The sequence below is a fragment of the Plecotus auritus genome (assembly GCF_963455305.1).
Source record: "Plecotus auritus genome assembly, chromosome: 1".
NCBI classification, from domain to species: domain Eukaryota; kingdom Metazoa; phylum Chordata; class Mammalia; order Chiroptera; family Vespertilionidae; genus Plecotus; species Plecotus auritus.
The window spans coordinates 117,912,344-117,926,648 of NC_137770.1; the positions used below are offsets into that span (position 1 = coordinate 117,912,344).

General features: G+C 40.2%; 1 protein-coding gene and 1 pseudogene across 4 annotated transcripts in view; both read left to right on the plus strand.

Moving 5' to 3' along the window:
- Window positions 1–841: 841 nt before the first annotated feature.
- LOC308242673 (neuroplastin) overlaps window positions 842–14,305 on the plus strand; it is an 82,290-nt gene continuing 68,826 nt past the window's right edge. For 2 of the 3 annotated variants that reach the window (XM_080657090.1, XM_080657089.1), the window contains exon 1: window positions 856–1,120. In XM_080657090.1, the coding sequence (XP_080513216.1) occupies window positions 1,030–1,120 (91 nt within the window). In that variant the 5' untranslated portion in view covers window positions 856–1,029. Of the gene's footprint in view, window positions 1,121–14,305 lie in introns of all 3 variants that reach the window. The other variant, XM_080657091.1, reaches the window with a different exon arrangement.
- Window positions 10,250–10,810, plus strand: LOC308242836 (large ribosomal subunit protein uL15-like; annotated as a pseudogene). Its single transcript has one exon. The product of its transcript is annotated as a large ribosomal subunit protein uL15-like (transcript).

The following is a 14,305-nucleotide window of genomic DNA, read 5'->3' on the forward strand; positions in this document are numbered from 1 at the left end:
TATTCACCCATTTCCTAGAGGACCTAGACCCTATGATAGACTAGGTTGTGAACTTAGTGTGTGTACCATGTTTTCATTTGGGTTTCACAGCAGGTGTGAGAACCTGGTACACAACAGGTACTCAATAAATGTTCGCTGCTTCTGAAGATTCTTGTGATGACTTCCATGTAGAACTTAGTGTCTAACTAGCAATTACGCTAAACTTTAGGCCCTGAGATTTTCATGAAGCTAAAACAAGGCCAAAATGGGGGAGGGGAAAATAGAAGGGCGAGGAAAGGGGGACATTTCAGGCCCAGGGAGCAGGTGTACAGGCAGGAAAGCTCAAAGTACCACTGAGCACGGGGAGTGTATCACCTCGCCAGGAAGGTTAAAACAGTAGGCTAAAGAGGGAGGTTGGAGCTAGATGCTAGTAGGGGGTTGGAGGTCTAAGGTCAAAGTCCAGAAGGAAGTAACGGCAGGACTTCCATGGGGCAATGAAAAAAGGCGTAAAAGAAACAGTGGTGCATCAAATACCGCAGCCAAGAGCTCCAACAACTGAAAGGCAGGATGGGTGGAGAAAACACAGTAGGCTCCTAAAACTTCCTCTTATTTATGGGCGCTCGCGTTTCACCTAGGGATTAGCTAGCTAAACGCTGACTTCTCTGCCCCCGCCCCAACCGGCCAAGAGAGCTGGAGGAAGCCCGCCTTGCTCCGTCACGTGGCCAGAAGCGCCCTTGGCACGTGACCTACCTCGAGCTTGGCCAATCAGCCTCTGCAGGGGTAAGCACGCAAGTCCGAGGGGCGGGAACACTAGTTCAAGCTGCCTCTTCTCGCGAGTCTTGCTGCTATCACGCCTCAGCCAAGATCTCGCGAGGCTTGGGCGCTGCGGCGGTAGGGGGAGGACGACGAAGGACGGAGCGGAGCCGTCGCTACTTTCCTTGCTCACTCCCTCGCTCTGTCGCCCGCCCCCTACCTCCCTCCCCTCCCTTTCCCGGCCCTGGCCCGGGCTCCGGCCTCGGCCTTTTTGCTCTTGGGTCTTCTGCAGAGAGGATGTCGGGCTCGACGCTCCCCAGCGCCTTGGTCATCTCGCTGTTGCTGGTCTCTGGCTCCCTCCTCCCAGGGCCAAGCGCCGCTCAGAACGGTAAGAGGGGCGCCGGAGGCGTCCAGGCCTGCGGTGGTGCCGGAGCCAGGGGGAAGGAGCGGGTGGGAGAGTTTGAGGGGCTGCGGACCCGCGAGGAGTAGAGGCGGTCGGGAGTTGGAGGCGCGGGAGTGAGAACTGGAGACTGTCCGAGACGCGGGGGCGTCGATCGGAGCCCGAGGATACTGCTGGCTTAGAGGCGCCAAGTCGTGGGGCTCGTCGCTCCGAGGCAGGGAGGGAACACCCAGGAAGCCAACGTGGGGAGCTGGAGTAGCGGGTGGACGAGGAGGGGACGCAGCTTTTAATGAAGGCGGACGGGAGCCCTGGCCGTGTGGCTCTGTTGAGCATTGGCCTGTGCATCAAAAGGTTGCTGATTGGATTCCTTGTCAGGGCTCATCCCAGGTTGCGGGTTCGGTCCTTGGACCCGATGTTTCTCTATCACATCGATGTTTCTCTCTTTCTCTCTCTCCCCCTCCCTTCCTCTCTCTAAAATCAATAAACATTTTTTTTTTTTTTTTTTTTTTTTTTTTTTAGTAAAGGCGGCATTTGTGTTTAAGGAGGAGAGGGCGAGTGGTGTCGGCGTGATCTGCAGGAGAGTGGAGGTCTGGGGCGTATGGGGTCGTAGGATTCTGCTGGGCCCCGTAAGACAGGTGACATGTTTAAAAAATAAGGGAGGCGTTGGTGGAAAGGGCGTCCAGGAGAAAACAGCAGAATGCTAGAGTCCTAAGGAGGGGATGAAAAATCCGGGAGCCATGGATGTGGAGGTGGAGGGAAGGTGGGTGGAAAGCTAAGGGGGTGGGTTGACTGCAGTAGGGGATCTGGGAAGCGCTGCTTGGCTCTAAAGGAGATGGGGAAGAAGGCTGGGTTTGCTGAGAAGGGTTGAGTGTTGGGCATTCTAGGATAATGGTTGGGAGAGCAAAAAGGAGTTTCTAAATAACGACAGGAAAAATGAGCAAAGGATGGGGAAGAAGGGTTGTAACTGAGGTAGGGGGAATATTTATTAAGGAAAGAAGGGTGCCTGGTATAGACGTGGAGGTGGGTGAAGACAGAAAATAAGGGAAGGGAGTAAAATGCAGGAAGCCGGCTGTGTAGTGTTGGTTTGCAGTGTGGAGGATATATTAAGGAAGGGAGCAGCTGAGTAGTGGCAAGCACTGATGATAGTGATTGGGCCTTTGGGAAGGCAGGGGCATATAGCTGAACTGCAGTAGGGTTGAGGACAGTTACTGGAGAGAGGGAGATGGAAGACATGGGTTTTTAAGATCTAAACGTTTCAAGACAGAAAAAAGATTATTTCTGAGAACATAAAAGTATTACCTGGAATGTGTGTAAGTGTAGTGCAAACGAGAGAATTGGATTTTGAGCTGAAGCTCTTTAGAGAAGGTGGAGAAATGGGGAATCATGACGGGATCTATCCTTGACAGAAAAGATTCTGATTGTTGAAGGCGTGCGTGTGTGATAATTCAGCTGCTAAATTGGTATTTCAGAGGTATTGTGAACAGGTTTCTGCTCTTGTGGAAACAACCTTTAAGTCAGATTTAAAAATATTTTTATAGGAGAGAATTTATGAGCAGTAGTGCAGAGTGAACTATAACTTATTTTTGCTAATCCTTCAGTGCTTCTTTGTTGTTAGGCTAGATTACTCTTGTTGGAATAGCTGAAATTTAAATGACTTTCATTAAAAAAAAAGTGATAGAGCAAATGGAGTTAAGCATTCTAAGGAGAAATGCAGTCTTAAAATGCTTAAGATTACAGTGAAAATTTATCTAATAAAGGATTGAAAAAACATCATGGATTAATTATAAGTGTCTGTTGTACCAAATTGGACCATTCAAATCCTGTGTATGCTTGATGGCCTTGAGTTATCACTGCAGGGATCGGGAAGGAAACTTTTTCTGTCTATAGCATTTAATGTGTTAAGTATATTGGGTATTTTTCCTGTTTTTCCCCAAAGATGAGGTCACTGTGGAAGGCAGCATAGAGTTAGACTGATTTGTCTTACCAGTTTTTAGTTGTGTGTTAACAATATGACTTAAAGAAGCCCAATACTAATTTTAGCTGTTTGATATGTGGAAATAGCATGGTTTCATTTGGCACCATAGATGAGATATTCTTGATCTTAACATTAACATCTTTAATATTTGCTAGCATAGCATCTTTCAATGACTGATAATATAGCAGAATTGTAGTTTCTTAGCAACTAAAGCAAGGTTTTGGATAGGCTTCAGACTTACCTGGCAATTCTCAGTGATACGTGTTCTAAATACGGCATAGTGCATCCTTTTTCTTGAAATGAGCTTAAGTTCAGTCACATGACAAGACTGGTAAAGTGCAGCTGAGTTTGTAGTTGACCCAAAGGATTATGTAAATTTAATTAATGAAGATATGGCTATTTGAGTTTGAATCCACATAGGTAAGGATACTTAAAAAAAAATGCCTTTCTATAAATAGTAAGATTCAAACTTCAATTGGTAATAGTCCTATAGAGTGACCTCAGGTCATGGAGTTTGTTTTTTTTTTAAATTTTAAGTAAAAAATTAGAATATATTTATCAGACTTTTCAAAACTGTCATTCTTGAGATGGTTTTTGTTTAAAGTTCCAGAAGCATTTACTTTGTGCTTAGTGAAACTAGGGTTGTGAGAACTAACTGAAAGAAGGTTCTGAAAGAAAAGGGTGAAACTAAACTCCCAGGTGAAAAGAAATACAGGATGTCTGTAGATGTGAGGGTGATCTACTGCACTGTCTGTTCTGACAGCAGGGATTCCTTTCTTATATCCCTCCAAAGCTCTGCAGTGGAGTGTTTCTCAGCTTGGACAGGACCCTCTTCTGTTAAAGCAAACATTGATACAAGGCACATGTGACTGGAACTCTATTAGAACTTTGTCAGCCTTATTTCATTTGATTCACTCAATGGCAGCTAATGGTGTATGCTCTGCACCAGACAGGCTCCTCTGGGTGGTTAGATCTCAGTCCCTTTATTCTTTAGTGGTATGATCATGGGCAAGTTATTTAATTCTCCTGACTCTTGATTTCCTCATCTTCTCTGATGCGGGTTGGCCGTGTGCTCAGATCTCAGACCTGGTGGAGAACCAAGGCAGTGGCAGTGACTCCAGAGGTGGAGGAGTCTGTGAGTTTGTATTTTCTTTTTTAATATATTTTATTGATTTTTTACAGAGAGGAAGGGAGAGGGATAGAGAGTTAGAAACATCGATGAGAGAGAAACATCGATCAGCTGCCTCCTGCACACCTCCTACTGGGGATGTGCCCGCAACCAAGGTACATGCCCTTGACCAGAATCGAACCAGGGACCTTCTGTCCCGCAGGCCGATGCTCTATCCACCAAGCCAAACCGGTTAGAGCTGTATTTTCTTACAGTGCTTCAGAAATGGATATCATGATCTTGAAATGTTAAGAGTATCTATTTAAAATGATGACTTAAAAAAACAACAACACCCAAACCTTCATGTTTCTGGATTGGGTATGTGGTACTTTAAATTGAATATAGATGTTTTTCAAAAGGTCTCTTGTTTCATTATTCATAAAAGGAAGAATTTGGATTAGATGACCCTCAAGGTCTCTTCCAGCTGTGACTCATTACCATAGAGATTTAAGGCTTTCATTCAGATTTTGTTTCTCATCCAAATATTTAAACTTGTAGGATGACAGTTTTAAGTAAAATCTTTAAAGTTGATTTTTGTATGTAATAAGATAAATGTAGTTCATTTTAAAGGAAGAAACTTGTCCTAAAAAGTAACCCTCCTATTTAGACTTGCCAAGAACTTTAAAATTAAAATTGAATGAATGTAAGCCAAACATTATTATATGGTAGTCAAGAGCACAGTCTTTGGATCCTGATATACCTGGATTTGAGTCCCAACCTTCTGTAGCTAAGTGACCTTGAGTAAGGTGCTTAATACTTCCAAGCCTCAGTTTTATCATCTGTAAAATATAATATTTTTAATATTTATAATGTCAGTCCTATAGGGATGGTGTGAGGATTAATGGGATAATGGCCATCAAGCACTTAGATTTCTGCCTGGTATATAATGTCAGTAGGGTTTATATTTTTACTATATGTAATACTTGTTACTATATGTTACTATAATGTAACATATGCTACATTACTTTATGTAGCATAACAGAACTTGCTCTCAATATTGATTAAATGTTAGCTATTACTACTATAATACTTTAAAAAGTAGCATTATTAATTAGTTATTTTTTATGTATATATTAAACATTTAATTGTTAATGCTGTCATCTTGAATGCAATTAAGTAGGCTATTTGAAGGTCCCAGAGAGTTGCACTTTTGCATATGTAACTTTAAGAAAAGTGAGGAGCAGTACTGCAATTTCAGATTCTGGTGAGGAAGTTTGCATTTTTATTTCATTGCCTTGGAATAAAGCATTTCCCAAGGTGATCATAATAAGCCTCCAGTCTCTCAGGCAACTGACCAAAGTGTCACTACTGACATGATAGATCACCCAAGCATGAGAAATTAGTCAAGGGTCTGGGATGGAAAGGCCATGTTACTACATCAGGATCTGTTGGTGGGCTCTTAGTCTTTGTTTTTCAAGGTTACTGAATTCATATTAGTGATGCAGATGGTTTTTGTGTTGCTAGAAATAGGTCTGACTTTGAGTGAATTGTACAAATGTTCATGAGAAATTAGACTGTTTTGTCTTAAAGGAATCCTTTATTTTTCTCATTAATACAATTTGGATATGAAACATTTTCTGTTGTGGAGTATATATTTAGACAGTAATAAAAGGCAAAATGTTATTTTATTATTCTTACTTAAAAAAATAATTGTTTAACTGGGCCTGCAAAGATGACCATGTTTGATTAGAAAAGTACTCTGTCATTTTGGACATTGTTTTTCATTTATTTAGTTTGAGGTTCCTTCCTTCCTTCCTTCCTTCCTTCCTTCCTTCCTTCCTTCCATCCATCCATCCATCCATCCATCACTTTATTGATTACGGTGTTATATATGTGTCCTTATTCCCCCATTACCCCCCCAATCTCCCCTCTCATGCCCTCACCCCCCTGTTGTCTGTGTCCATTGGTTAGGCTTATATGCATTGAGGTACTTTTCTTTCTTTTTTCTTTTTTCTTTTTTTTAAATAAATCTTTATTGTTCAGATTATTACAGGTGTTCCTCTTTTTGTTCCCCCCATAGCACCCCTCCACCTGATTCCCCACCCCACTCCCTTACCCCCCGCCACTGTCTTCATCCATAGGTGTAAGATTTTTGTCCAAATTCTTCCCGCACCCCTCACACCCCCTTCCCCCTGAGAATTGTCAGTCCACTCCCTTTCTGTGTCCCTGATTCTATTATATTCATCAGTCCATTCTGTTCATCAGATTTTTTATTCACTTGATTTTTAGATTCACTTGTTGGTAGGTATGTATTTGTTGTCATTTTGTTGTTTGTAATTTTTATCTTTACCTTTTTCTTCTTCTTCCTCTTCTTAAAGAATACCCTTCGGCATTTCATATAATCCTGGTTTGGTGGTGATGAACTCCTTTAGCTTTTTCTTGTCTGTGAAGCTCTTTATCTGACCTTCAATTCTGAATGATAGCTTTGCTGGGTAGAGTAATCTTGGTTGTAGGTTCTTGCTCTTCATCACTTTGAATATTTCTTGCCACTCCCTTCTGGCCTGCATAGTTTCTGTTGAGAAATCAGCTGACAGTCGTATGGGTACTCCCTTGTAGGTAATTAACTGTTTTTCTTTTGCTGCTTTCAAGATTCTCTCTTTGTCTTTTGCCCTTGGCATTTTAATTATGATGTGTCTTGGTGTGGTCCTCTTTGGATTCCTCTTGTTTGGGGTTCTCTGCGCTTCCTGGGCTTGTAAGTCTATTTCTTTCACAAGGTAGGGAAAGTTTTCAGTCATTATTTCTTCTAATAGGTTTTTAATATTTTGCTCTCTCTCTTCTTCTGGCACCCCAATAATTCGGATGTTGGTATGCTTGAAGTTGTCCCAGAGGCTCCTTACACTATCTTCATATTTTTGGGTTCTTTTTTCTTTTTGTTTTTCTGGTTGGGTGTTTTTTGTTTCCTCATATTTCAGATCTTTGGTTTGATTCTTGGGGTCCTTTGATCTACAGTTGAATTTCTGTATATTCTTTATTTCAGACAGTGTAAGCTTAATTTCTGACTGGTCCATTTCCATTTTTTTGGCATTCTCATTAAGGTCCTTGAAGGTCTCACTAAGCTCCTTGGAGGTCTCATCAAGTATCTTGGCGGTTTTTAGAAGATTCTTGAGTAACCTTATAAATGTGGTTTTAAACTCTATGTCCAGTAGTTGGCTTTCCTCCATTTCTTTCATTCGTGACATGTTTCTTTGTTTCCGCATTTTGCTGCTTCCCTGTGTTGATGGAGTGGTTTTCTGTGGTAGGTGACCAGTGGTTCAGCCTATCACCTGAGGTGGACACTCTTGGTGCACCCCTTTGTGGGCTGAGTGCAAAGTCTTGGTGTAGTTAAGCCTTGATTGCTGTTGGTACACTGGGAGGAATTGACCTCCAGGCCCGTTGGCTGTGAGGACCCGCTGTGTCTATAATGGAAGAACTGCTGTGCTGGAGACACGCTTATGGGGCAGGACTTGCTTCAGTGGGGCTTTGGTACTCACTGAGTCTGCCTCTTGAATGAGTCACTTATGGATGTGAGGAGTTGAAATCTGGTGTCGTCTCACACTGACCACTAGATACACTAGCTTCTGGATCTCCAATGGTGTGCTGGTCAGCTACTGTCTCAGGCCACCCAGCAGGAGCTACAGCGAGAACTACAGTTTTCTCCTCTTTGCTTGGGGTTTGGAGGTTTTGGAGCTGTCTGACCAGAGCTACAGTTGGTTAGGTTAAACTGTGATAGGGCAGACGATTTACATGCAAAAGCCGCTGCGTGGAGCTTGGGTGGGTTTATAGATTGTGCGGGGCGGGGTCTCAGGGAGTCACTAGGCTAGGGCATGGCAAAGAGCGATGGCTGCCAGTCAGCCGTCTCTGTGTCTCCGCGTTTCCAAGTCCTCGCATCTCGCGCCCCAGCGCAGTAAACAATGATTGCTGCGTGCACCTCTGCAAGAAAGCCACCCTCACTTTCCGACCCGATGGCAGACAGTCCAGCTTCTTCCCGTAGGAGTTTGGGTCTCCAGCGTCTCCCCAGAGACTAGAGTTCAGAATAATCGGGAGCTTGTCTCCCTTCGGGTTGAAAAAAGCAATGCTCCCAGTCGCCTGCCGCCAGCCCGATATGCGCTCCTCCGTACCTCAGCTTTTCAGTGCTTGTGCATGTCTCAATGCTCTTTTCTCTTTCCTTCTAGTTGTAGAACTTCCACTCAGCCAGCTTTCCCGTGGTTCTGGGTGATAGATGTTTTGTCTTTTAGTTGTAGTTTTGAAATTGTTGTGCGAGGCAGCAGTTTAGGTGTTTACCTATGCCGCCACCTTGGTTCCTCTCTTGCATTGAGGTACTTTTCAAAGTAAGATGTTTCATATGTAAAATCTGAAACTTTGTTGGATGTATATAATGGTGTGTTTTTATTTATTTTTAGAGAGTGAGAGGAAGGGAAAAAGAGAGAGGGAGAAACATCGATGTGAGAGAGAAACTTTGATCCACTGCCTCCCACAGGCGCCCCGACCGGGGATTGAACCCACAACCTAGGTATGTGCCCTGAACCAGAATCGAACCTGCAACCTTCTTGGTGTATGGGGACAGCGCTCCAACCAACTGAGCCGCCTGGCCAGGGCAAAGGTTTTTTTTTTTTTTTTTAACGATACAATTTGGGAAGGAGATAAATGGGCTGATTTATATACAAATGTATGTAGAAAATCAATGAATAACTATGTTAGGTAACATGCAGGAGGTGTTCAGTAAAAGTTTGAATAAAGTTTTGCAAAGGCATTTTAGAAGAAGTGAATTCTGTGAAAAATATACTGATGCATTCTATTCAGTTCTTTACAGTGAGAACACAATCTGGACAGGGTCAGAAGTGGAGAATGAAGTTGTAAGAGAAAGGGGAAGAGAAGAAAGGCTATAGTAGTGCAAGGAGAAAAGCAGGAAGTAAGAATGAGGAATGAATTTTATTTTATTTTTAAAAATATATATTTTGTTGATTTTTTTACAGAGAGGAAGGGGGTGGGATAGAGAGTTAGAAATATCGCGTGAGAGAGAAACATCCCCTACTGGCGATGTACCCGCAACCAAGCTACATGCCCTTGACTGGAACCGAACCTGGACCTTTCAGTCCACAGGCCAACGCTCTATCCACTGAGCCAAACGGGTTAGGGCATGAATTTTATTTTTTGAGGAGTATCTGGAAAAATAGAATCTATCAGAAAGACTAAGGAGACGATGGACCTCTAAAGTAAATTCACACATCAGAATTAAAATAATAGTGCAAATCATGTCATGTGAACAGTTGGCTTGGCTTTCAGTGTGTCTTTTTAAACAAAACATTTTATATGAATTTTTAAAAATGCCATTGATGATATGGAGTTTAATTTTAACCACCTTAGATGAATGCTTTATAAAATTTGTGAGGTTTTGTGGAATTACTTTTTCCCCAGAATTCCCAATTTTAGTTGGTAAGGATTAGCTTTGGGAAGGCAGGAGACCTCTGCAGTTGATTGGTTGATTATAAAGTGTTGCATTTTATAGGTATAAACTTATTGCTGAATATGAAGTGAAATACTCTGGTGATCCTATGTAAAAAGATTAATCTAGTGATATTGATGTCTAAATTTAAAAAATTGAATGAATTTATAAATAAAATTTCTGTTTTTCAAGAGTTTATTCAATTTAGGAGAGGGAGCCAAAATTTGTACGTAACTTCAACTTACTATTATCTAAAATGGAAAGTAGGCTTAACTTTCTTTTTTGTTTGCTTCTGTATATATACAAAATATACATTTATTAATCCAACCTAGTTAAGTTGAGATTATTTTTATCTAATCATTCAAAACTTATAATTGTTCTGTTTGTGTGGAAATGGGGTTTATTGAAGATTCAAAGAATTTCCTAAGTTTCTACATTTATTTGCATACAGTAAGTTAGTGGCAGACATAGTTAATGTTCTTCAGGCACCACTCATTTTTTTGTTTTGTTTCTGATTTTTGTAGTGTTTCAAATTAAAATAAAAACAAAGAGAACAAAACACCTCAGTCTTATCTATTAAAGGAGACTGGTCAGCTTTGATGGAAACATTGTGTGTTAAGTTTCTTGTATTAAAAAGTACTGAATGACTCTTGCCTCTTGGCCACCGACATGCCATCCAGACTGAGGAAGACCTGGAAACTTTGGGGCCACGGCCACATCCCACGGCCACATCGGCAAGAACAGGAAGCACCCGGGGGGCCGAGGTAATACTGGTGGCTTGCATCATCATCACAGGACCAACGTTGACAAATATCACCCAGGTTATTTTGGGAAAGTTGGTATGAGGCATTACCACTTAAAGAGGAACCAGAACTTCTGCCCAACTGTCAACCTTGGTAGACTATGGACCCTGGTCAGTGAGCAGACACCGGTAAATGCTGCCAAAAGCAAGACTGGAGCTGCTTCTATCATGTGGTGTGATTGGGCTACTACAAAGTTCTGGGGAAGGGAAAGCTCCCAAAGCAGCCTGTCATTGTGAAGGCCAAGTTCTTCAGCAGAAGAGCTGAGGAGAAGATTAAGGGTGTTGGTGGGGCCTGTGTTCTGGTAGCTTGAAGCTTCATGGAGGGAAGTTAATTAAAATGTCCACACACACAAAAAAAAGTACAGAGTGGTAGTAATTAATATTTAATTGTATCTTTATGTGTTTTTTGAGGAGGTTTGTTTTCTGTTTATGAACTTAGTTTCTCCTTTCCTTTTTGTATTTTTAAAAGACCTCTAAATCTCTTCATTGTAGTTGAACAAGGCAACCAGAGTGTTAACCTTAATTAAATCTGGGAAAGTTCCTAGATTAATATTCCTTACATTTCTGAAAAAAATTATGAACTAGCCTTTTTACTAAATCTTAATTCTTATGGTATGCTTTATAGTATTTTCCAGAAGTATATCAATTTAGATATGCTTCCCTTCACTTTGTTTATCTTGATTTATATTATTGTTACACTCAAGTATTGCTTCAAATTGACTATGAATTGTAAATGAGTTGATGTGAAATCTGAAAAGTGTTAGTGTTCTATATATTATGTAAGGTTCTATTATTAGAAAACATTACGTTCTAAATTATACCAATAGCTTTAGTCATATCCAAATGTATTTCTCACTTTCTTAAAATGATTAAATATAAAATACAATGCAAAATGTCAAGTCCTATTCTGATAGAATAACAAAGCAAAATGTTCCATATGCTAAAAAACAGGTAAGAGTGTGCTTGCATATATAAATTATTGTGCTATTGATTCTCTTTTCTTCCTGAACGTATTTGAAAACCACTGGACTAGATGATGTCTAAATTCTCTTCCAATTCTAAAATTACACAACTCTATTTATTGGCTTTACAGCTTAGTTACTGCTTCTAATGGGAACAGGGCTTAGAGAATACTTGCTGTTTTAATAAGTTGGTAGAAACTCGTTTTTCAGAAATAAGGAAAATTGACTTTGAGGCTTTCATGTTTTGAAATCCAACTTCCTATAAACCTACTTCAGACAATAGTTGCAGTTCTTGTTTCAAGGAAGGCAGAATGGTGTCTGTTACGGAGATCTCATAGTGTGAATTAAACAATTAAGAAATGAAAATCACTGCTAGGTAGATAGATATTTTGTGTTCTCTCTGTTGATTGAAAAGTAGTTGACTATTGAAGAGGCAATAAAGAGACAGTGCAGAACACTTAATTAATTGTATTTTTATGTATCTTTTGAGGATGTTTTCTATTTATGATTTAGTTTCTCCTTTCCCTTTTGTATTTTTAAAAGACCTCTAAACCTCTTCATTGTAGTTGAATAAGGCAACCAAAGTGTTAACCTTAATTAAATCTGAGGAAGTTCCTAGATTAATATTCCTTATAAACAGTGTGTAGAAGTCTCAAATTATATATTTACCCATGATCCTTATCTATATCTGTTAGGTAGGTCCATTTAATTGCCCCTCCTCTTTATTTTTACATTTTTGTTATAATTTCATCTAAACAGTAGAATATATATAGCTAATATGCAAGATGTTCCCACAAGAGTTCGATTGGGAGACCGGGAGTTCTATCAGTTTCTATGATGTGCACTAACCACCAGGGGGCTGTGCAGAATGAAGGAAGGCCCTGGCCGGCAGCAGGAAGGCCCTGATAGGCCCTGATCACCGGCCAGGCCTAGGGACCCTACCTGTGTACGAATTTTGTGCACCAGGCCTCTAGTAATGTAATAAACTCCCATGTAATCATTACCTAGTTTCAACAGTTATCAGCCACATCCTTGCTGTTTATTAATGTAAAAATAACCCAAAATGTTAACATTACAAACTGTAACATTTTCTAGATACTGCGGTGTATTCATATGTAATCATGGTGAAATGACTTTAAAAATCTAAAAGCTGTTTAGAAAAAGGCTTTCAAACTTTTGTTTATGGGCCAGAGAAATAGATTTTATGACTAAATATGTGCAGAATACATAATACTTTGTGAAACAGTACCTTTCTTTTTTTAGTAGTGTATTTAAAAATTGTTGTGACCTTCTAAATTAATTTCATAATTCATTAATTGGTCATGAGACATTTTTGAAAAATAGAATTTTCAAGTATTGAGTAGTTTTGTTTTTTGTTTTGTATTTTCACTAGAGGCCCAGTGCATGAAATTCGTGTATGGGTAAGGTCCCTAGCAGCTGCTGGCTGCCAGCTGGAGCCTCCCTTCCCTGCTGCCTGCTGGGGCCTTGCTTTGTTCTGTGCCGCCACCTGGTGGTCAGCGCATGTCATAGTGAGAGATTGAACTCCTGGTTGGTCAAACTCTCGAGGGGACACTTTGCATATTAGGCTTTTATATATATAGATACCTCATATAGTCTGGAACAATTTGAAGATTTTTGTAAACCCAGTAAAGATTTTCATGAGGCATTTATCAGTAAATCAATATGTACTGTTACTAGTCATTTTAATAAAGAAAATACATTTTAGTAAAGTATTATTGAATTAGTACATTAGCCATTAGTTACATAATATTGATATTTTTTACCCTATTTGAATTTGGGGAAAAAGGGAACCTACAGTATTTGAATATCATAATCAAAGCACAAGTTTTCCAGTAAGTTTAGTTGTCCTTTCTTTTACATTAGAGCTTATGTTCTTTATTCCCTAGCCCCTGTCTTGAATTATTGGTTGAGTATGGGGGCTGCGAGGGCTACTATTTGTTCTGAGCTGAATATTTACTTTGATGCTGTTGTCTGAGGCACAATTTCTGATGAGTACAGAATGACTTGAACACTGGCCGAGGAGAACCATCACTGAAGAACCATTTGCCTTTCTTCTTTAAGTTCTAGAGATTATTTTCTCATTTTTAGACATTGTTTCTTGGAGGAAAAAAAGGCAACAAAGATGTCTTGAGTTGGCAACTGTGAAATACTTCTCAATTCATAGATTGAAGGAAAGTGCTATATTTAACTTAAGATTTTTTGATTGAAGGAATATGTTAAGTTTAAATAGGAGTTTTTGATTATACAAGTTTAGCAGGTTGGAAACCATTGGGGAGCAACTGGAAAAAATAGCATAACAGCTCCAGCATTGAAATTATACTTGTTAATGCTGAATCTCAAGTCATTGATTAATCAAGGAAGATGAAATAAATGGCCTTAATGCAAACCAGGAAACTGCTACCTGGAAAAGAGCAATTGTAGAGATTTCAAGTAACTTACAGTGAACTGTAATTGAATTACATTTAGACAAGTAACATAGTGATCACATATCAAAATTATTATTAACAGTGTAACTTTTCACAGTAGGATTGAACTCCAAATAACATTTTTCAACCACATTTAGGGAAAGTTGCAGATCATTCTACATAGATGGTAGCATACGACTTAGGAGAAAAGCCTGAGCGACTAAAATTAGGAAAAGGGAACACTGGGGGTGGGGTGGGGAATGTCATTATCTATTAATACCTTCAAGGTAGCAATATAAATGAAGTAAGGGAATTAGGCAGTCTCCAAAGATGGATGAGATGTATCAAAGAGCAATGGCCTAGAGCACAGGGAAGAAAAGCATAACTTTAGTATCAAGAAGATGATTTTTATGAAACT